The 8,179-nt window shown below is 49.7% G+C and overlaps 1 protein-coding gene across 1 annotated transcript in view; it reads left to right on the forward strand.

Moving 5' to 3' along the window:
• Positions 1-8,177, forward strand: part of invs (inversin) — a 53,611-nt gene extending 45,434 nt beyond the window's left edge. The window contains exons 15-18 of the mRNA XM_035380316.1: positions 1-332; positions 3,720-3,925; positions 6,209-6,313; positions 6,713-8,177. The exon at positions 1-332 is cut by the window's left edge and continues 266 nt beyond it. Coding sequence (XP_035236207.1) covers positions 1-332; positions 3,720-3,925; positions 6,209-6,313; positions 6,713-6,828 — 759 coding nt within the window. The 3' untranslated portion in view covers positions 6,829-8,177. The remainder of the gene's footprint in view (positions 333-3,719; positions 3,926-6,208; positions 6,314-6,712) is intronic.
• The last annotated feature ends 2 nt before the right edge of the window (positions 8,178-8,179 follow it).

Below are 8,179 nucleotides of genomic sequence, written 5' to 3' on the forward strand. Positions count from 1 at the left end.
GCGGGATCCAGCAGGCCAGGAAGTGCCAAGCCAGGGGCCGCCCAAGGCCACGCCCACCCAGCGCCACGCCCCAGCCGAGCGCCCACGCCCGCTCAGGGCTCCCAGCTGCCCCCACGCTCCCCGCGGGGAAGGGCGGGCCCCCAGCCCCGGTCCAACCCCGCCTCCACGTGCGTGGCCCCTTCCTCGGCCCTGGTGGGCCCTTGGCAGGCGGGCAGAGTGGAGCTCATGCCCCTGGAGCTCCGGCTGAAGGTGGTGGAGAGGGAGCACAGCCACACGGAGCTGATTCACAGGAAGAACCTGGCAGCCTGCACTATCCAGAGGGCCTGGAGGAGGTAGAGCCATTCAGCTGTGCTTCACATTACATTACATTACATTACAGGCACTTAGCAGACGCTCTTATCCAGAGCGACTTACACTTTTACATTTCTTACATTGTATCCATTTATACAGCTGGATATATAAACTGAAGCAATGCAGGTTAAGTACCTTGCTCAAGGGTACAACGGCAGTGCCTTACCCAGGAATCGAACCTATGACCTTTTTGGTTACAAGCCCAGTTCCTTACCCACTGTGCTACACTGCCTCCCACACACATTAACCCAGCCATTCAACACTACTGTACATTATACACACATTAACCGGGCCATTCAACACTACTGTACATTATACACACATTAATCTGGCCATTCAACAGTACTGTACATTATACACACATTAACCCAGCCATTCAACACTACTGTACATTATACACACATTAATCTGGCCATTCAACAGTACTGTACATTATACACACATTAACCGGGCCATTCAACAGTACTGTACATTATACACACATTAACCGGGCCATTCAACACTACTGTACATTATACACACATTAATCTGGCCATTCAACAGTACTGTACATTATACACACATTAACCGGGCCATTCAACACTACTGTACATTATACACACATTAATCTGGCCATTCAACACTACTGTACATTATACACACATTAATCTGGCCATTCAACAGTACTGTACATTATACACACATTAACCTGGCCATTCAACACTACTGTACATTATACACACATTAATCTGGCCATTCAACAGTACTGTACATTATACACACATTAACCGGGCCATTCAACACTACTGTACATTATACACACATTAACCTGGCCATTCAACACTGCTGTACATTATACACCCATTAACCTGGCCATTCAACACTACTGTACATTATACACACATTAACCGGGCCATTCAACACTACTGTACATTATACACACATTAACCTGGCCATTCAACACTACTGTGCATTATACACACATTAACCCAGCCAATCAACAGTACTGTACATTATACACACATTAATCTGGCCATTCAACACTGCTGTACATTATACACATATTAATCTGGCCATTCAACACTACTGTACATTATACACACATTAATCTGGCCATTCAACAGTACTGTACATTATACACACATTAACCTGGCCATTCAACACTACTGTACATTATACACACATTAACCGGGCCATTCAACACTACTGTACATTATACACACATTAACCTGGCCATTCAACACTGCTGTACATTATACACACATTAACCTGGCCATTCAACAGTACTGTACATTATACACCCATTAACCCAGCCAATCAACACTACTGTACATTATACACACATTAACCCAGCCAATCAACACTACTGTGCATTATACACACATTAACCTGGCCATTCAACACTATACACATTAACCCAGCCATTCAACACTACTGTACATTATACACACATTAACTGGGCCCGGCCAACAAAGATACACATACACTGATGCTGATTTCTTAAATGCTTAATTAACCTTCCTTATTTACTCAAGTATTTCCTGTTTTGGTCACTACCTGTAAGTGTGAACACACACCTCTGTACACACATACACGGAGGCAGAACGCCCGTACGGACAGTCTGTCCTCTTGGGTTTCTGCACGGTGATGTTGGGTACAGATTGCTGTGCGGCTGCGAGTGTGTGAGGTTAATGGTGTTTGAGCAGCAGTCTGTGAGACTCTGCTGTGCGGGGATGCCCTGCCGCTCCCTCCCTCTGAGACAGAAGCGCGGGGCAGCCGCCGCGTGACGCTAACGCCAGACGCGGGGGCGCGGAGGACGGGGGGGCAGGGGGGTCGCGGCGCCCTCCTTCACCCTTCCCCATCGAACCCGCCGCCGCCGCCGCCGCACCAGAGCAGCAGCTGTCACCTTACGTAATTGGAGTCAGATGAGGAGCGGCGATGGAATTAATGCGCCGAGGGTACAAAGTCTGCGGGCTGACTGACGCCCGGGACGGCTGGCTTTGTGCCGGGTGATCGGAGTTGCTAGGAGCGGGCTGAGGGTCCAGGCCTGTGTCTCCCTTTCTCCATCTGCCCGGCTCGCTGTTGTTTTATGGGAGGTGAGGGAGAGAAAGAGAGAGAGAGCTTAGAAGGAGAGGATCTCAGTTACCCTGTACGGTGCTCTGCCACTGTGATCTATGTGTGGTTTCGTAAGTGCAGGGTCTCAGATGCTCAGATGAATAGAGACAACCTGACCGCGGTGAAGTGTTTGAACGGGTCATAGACGCTTCTCACAGCACCTGAAAACACGCACAAAGCAAGGTAGCTTTTCTCACTTTACTTTACCTGGCTGCGTTAGCACTTTAATCATACATTTTTGATAGGCACATTTCCACATTAAGACCTTAAAATCAGACACTATTTCTGTTTTTCTCTACACTGCAGTTCCAGTAAAAGATGGAATGAAAACTGAATTCTGTTGAGATCCATAACCTTAGCAGTTCGGACAGGGCATCACACACGTGGACTATCAGGTCTAAATTACCTTTTTTGCAAATGCTGTTTGACAGGAATATCTAAAATTTGACAAACATATAAAGTACACATGGTTGCTGGTCACATCACTGTGCTTGTCCGTACAGTGTACACCGGTAATTGGTTTTCATCGTTTGAGTAAAATATCAGGGTGTTCCTGCGGTGGAACAGAACGTTGGTCAAATCTCTCCCTCTCTGGACGTCAGACAGTGGACACCCATTTCGTTTCCATGACGAGCTTGAGCGTTCCTTTCCTCTGCCCTCACAGATCATTCTGATTGGGGAGCCCATCTGTATGTTTGGATTACCTTTCCTAAGTCCCGCCTCCTCGGGGAGGCAGGAGGCTTTGGGCTTTGGGTGTGCGCTTATGAACAGAATACTTAAGCATTTGAATCACCCATTTTTTTTAATAGGCTCCAAATGGCAGTAAATGAAATTCCAGCACCGTGCCCAGTTTCTGTGTGCCGGTGCCCATGTGTTACCCACATGTGCCCCCGTAGACCCCGTAGACCCCGCAGACCTCACCTCTTACCAGCCTCTGCGGTCTGGCCTGCCGCCCTCCCTCACATCAACACCTCCAGACCTGGGAGAGAGGGGGGAGGCAGGGGGGTTTGGGTCTTTAATTTAGAGGCAGTTCAGCTTTTTTAACGAGAGGCGAAAAGTTCAGCTCTTGGTGCCACGGAGCACATTTTTGCGAGGCAGCGAAGCTAATGGTTTGCACCGGGCATTCCTTTGGCCCGTCCTCGGTTGCCGGGAAACGGTTATACGGGCTTCAAATGCCTCCTGAGGAGTCGGGGGGTGGGGGGTGGGTGGGGGGCGGGGGGTTGTGAGGGGGGAATTAACCGTCTCACGCCAGCCGCGTCTCTCGCTCGCTCTAGGTTCCACGTGCGCGGCAGACTGAAGGAGGCGCTGTGCGCGAGCGAGGAGGGGGCGGAGTCGGCCGAGGCCACCTCCCTCCTGATCCAGCTGCTGTGGGACAGGCGGTCTGAGCCGGGACACGCCCCTCCGAAAGCCACGCCCGAACTTCGAGCCCCTCCCACCAGGGTGGGAAAGAAGAAGAGCACAGTGCTGCAGAGCATCTATGGTAAACACCCGAGACTCATCAGCTACACGCAGCCTTACTGCCCATGTTCATTAATAAAAGAGCTCACTTGTGTGGGTGTCTTAAATGATCACTTCAGTTTCTTTCTGCTTGGACCCATTTTTCCAAACTTTTTTCACATTGCTAATTGGCATTGATAATAATTTATTTAAATTTTTTCTTTCTTTGTGGAGCTTTGGTCACCCCAAGAACCGCTCCATTCTGCTTTGCAACGCACCACACTTTTTCCACCAAGGAAAGGCTGGGTTTGCATATGCATGTGCATTTATTGATAACTGTGAGAGGATATTGCTCCAAACTTCAGTAGTAATGTTTATTTTCAGTACCTTTTGCACTGTAGAAGCGCGTCCTCACTCGTACTGCGGCAGGCTGTATTCCTGCACACAGGAGGGTGTGTTGATAGAGTTGTTCCCTGCAGTAACTTCCTTGGTGGCAAGTCACGCGCTCCTCTGCTTGCTGTAGTTATCACTGAGAACAATGTATGCTTCCGCTAACAAAGTACAAAGTAGTCTGTCAACAGAAACGCCAAATGCCTGATAATGAACTGATGGAAAATGACGTAACTGAGTGTTCCCTTCGGGCTATGCAGATATTATTTTTAGTGAGGTTATCTAATGGGAATATCAAGGCTCTTTTGCGTGGCCCCACTTGACTGCAGTGCAAAGCAGAGCGGAGCGGTTCTCAGGGTGACCAAAGCTGCACAAAGAAAGATGTGACAAAATTATTTTCATTTCCGATCAGCATGGCAGAAATAGTTTTTAAAAATGGGTCTAATTATCTCTTAACATTCCTCTACATACATTATAAAACTTCTGTATAATTATGTATTTGCCCATCTCTGTAATAAATGGCTTTTCAGTGCCCCCTCTGTCCTACAGATACAGTTTGTGAGGGGTAAAAAGGTATAGAAGAGAGTAAAAAATATGCAGAATTGACAGACAAGTAGAGAGGGCAGGAAGACACACCTCAGGAAAGAGTTTAAAATAATGAGAGTTTGAGGAGAAATCAGAGAAGGCACAGCAAGGCACAAACCACGCTGACCTGAGATCAGTGATGCTGAGCCGGACCCCTCTCGCACAAACACGGGCTGCTACCCACCCCCCCCACCCCCCCATCGGACCCCTCTCACACAAACACTGCTGCTATCCCACCCCCCACCCCCCCTCACCGGACCCCTCTCTCCCAAACACGGCTGCTCCGCCGCGGCTCCTTACAATAACAGCAGATAAGCGGCCAGTTTCGGGCCCTCCAGACGGGACTGACCTTCAGCAGACATGACCAGGTGATGACGGGGAGGGAGGGAGGGAGGGAGGGAGGGCTGCCAGATCCCCCAGCCCATGAACCCGCTTTTCAGGGAGTCTGCCCCCCCCTTCCCCCCACCTCCCTTCCCTCCCCCTTACCTGACGCCTGACGGAGGTGTCAACACCCCCCCCCCCCCCCCCCCCCCCAACCCTTCCCCTCCTCACTGACAAACTGGCCTCTGTGAAAAGTTCAGAGCTGTCATTTGGAATGTCAGGAGTCTGCGTGGCTGGAGCTGTCTGCCTTCCCATAAAGCAAAGCAGCGCCCCCTGTACAAACACGCGTACGCACGCGCCCGGCCCTCACTCTCACACCTGCACCAGGTACCCTCTCAACCTGCCCTCACTCTCACACCTGCACCAGGTACCCTCTCAACCTGCCCTCACTCTCACACCTGCACCAGGTACCCTCTCAACCTGCCCTCACTCTCACACCTGCACCAGGTACCCTCTCAACCTGCCCTCATTCTCACACCTGCACCAGGTACCCTCTCAACCTGCCCTCACTCTCACACCTGCACCAGGTACCCTCTCAACCTGCCCTCACTCTCACACCTGCACCAGGTACCCTCTCAACCTGCCCGGCCCTCACTCTCACACCTGCACCAGGTACCCTCTCAACCTGCCCTGCCCTCACTCTCACACCTGCACCAGGTACCCTCTCAACCTGCCCTCACTCTCACACCTGCACCAGGTACCCTCTCAACCTGTCCTCACTCTCACACCTGCACCAGGTACCCTCTCAACCTGCCCTCACTCTCACACCTGCACCAGGTACCCTCTCAACCTGCCCTCACTCTCACACCTGCACCAGGTACCCTCTCAACCTGCCCTCACTCTCACACCTGCACCAGGTACCCTCTCAACCTGCCCGGCCCTCATTCAGCTCAACGGAGCGCACCTGCGGCTCTCCTGAGCGAAGCATCGCTGTGCTAATGTGTGTGTGTGTGTGTGTGTGTGTGTGTAGGAGGGTCTCAGGCCAGGAGGGGGCACTCCACCAGGAGTGCAACACTGAACTCCCGTAGTCACTCCCAGATCCTGCTGGACCTGTCCCTGAGCACTAACACGCACTGTGAGTATGAACCACACACAAACACACACGTTCACTAGCCGTAAGTACAACAAAACACAGTCATATATTCTATATTTAACACTCAGATATTCCATACCAGCATAAACGCATCCACCTGCTCACATAATTACAAGTACTGTATTGGTAAAGACCATTTCCACTTTTGTGGAAGTTGCTCTGGATAAGAGCCTGAGACTGCTAGGTGTATGAAATGATCACACGTTCAGAAGTTTTACAATCTAAGTAGATTCATTTACTGTCCATGGCAAAGGAATGCTATTTGTTCAGTGGTGACACTCAGTGGCTCCTCCCATTCTGTGGTTGTCGCTTTCTTGTTGCCGCGCCGTGTGGCAGATTAACAGCAGTGTGTGTGTGTGTGTGGTGTGGCCATTTCTCCAGTGAGCAGCATCGAGTGTGTCCACCTCATGGAGACCGTGGGTCAGGCCAGGCAGTTCTCCTACCACATGAGGCCCCACAGCGCCACCCAGGGGCCCAAGGGCCGCGGGAAGCCCTGACGCTCCGCCCGCCCCAGACCCCGCAACCAATCGGCACGTCCGCAGACTGCGTTCCCTCTTACGGCGGCACGCTCCACGTCAGCGGGCCGCAGGGAACGAGCCCCCCGCCCTACAGACCATTATCTAAGGCCCAAGCAAAGCTCTATGGTCTGTGACGGGAATTCCATTTCATTTCATTGGTACGAAATGCGTTCTTTTTGTAGTCTGACTACAGCCTAGCCTTCGTGGCCACTGGTCAGCCTGTATGGCACAACGTATGCAGCCGATGTCAGTATTCCAGTGACAGAATTAGTGTTTGTCGATGGGCGCTGGAGCATACAGGTTCACTCGAAACATTTGCTGACGTACCTTCCTGACGTGCATGCAAGCAAAACTATGTTAAAATAAGCACATTTTAAAACCATGTTTTTACTATAAGTTAATATTACTCGATTTTCATACATGGGCTGACCATTTTATATTATATTGAAGTGTAAATGTTTCAACTGCCAACACATATATTTTTATCTTTATGAAGGGAGCGCTCTCTTATGTGCAAGGTGAGAAAGCAGAGAGCTCTGGTCTGTATTATTGGCTCAAACCAATTTTTGCCTTAAAACCTGGGTCTAGTAGTGGCTCTTGCTCAGTTTTCAAAGCCAGAACGCTAATTGTCATGACAACTTAACATGGGGGGGAGGGGGTAAATCCAGACACGGCTTGCGCAAGCGATAACCTTTCCTCTTGCGCATGGAACGCAGCCATCTGTCAACGCCAAGCCATACACCTATCCCACCTGCAGTTGGCAAGCGAGTGGAGTGGGGGCTTAGAGCAATACGGAGGGCCTATCTGTTAGACATCTGTATCTATGGTATGCGAGTGTGACTATTTAACAGCCTTATTGCGTCTGTTGGTTTTGTCCGTTCACCCCCTCCAACAGTTCAAACAGTCCCTCACTTGTACTCCTGGCACTTTATATTCTACCCTGAAGCCATAAAAGTTGCAATACGTTAATACTTTTCACAAACAGCTTTATTTGAATGGGTAGCAATATTTATTTATGCGGTACTATTGTCATACCCTTTCCGAGGGTATAGGAGAAGAGTATTTTGAATCCGAATTAGTGTCACTTCCAATCTATGCACATTATGATTATTCTTGCACAAATTTTGCAAAGTAATTTGAGACCTGTCAGTGTTTTTACGTCAACTTTGTGTTGACCTGACTTTTGCAAGTTGATTGTTGGTTAGCCTTTTGTTACTGTTTGAATGTCAGAAGTTACTTGCCATTTACAATTATAAAGAAATACCTCATTACTGTTGTGCATATTCTTATACACCTTTTTGTATAACTGCTTAAATAAAAACAACATTGC

This window comes from Anguilla anguilla, chromosome 1 (genome assembly GCF_013347855.1).
Source record: "Anguilla anguilla isolate fAngAng1 chromosome 1, fAngAng1.pri, whole genome shotgun sequence".
NCBI lineage: Eukaryota > Metazoa > Chordata > Actinopteri > Anguilliformes > Anguillidae > Anguilla > Anguilla anguilla.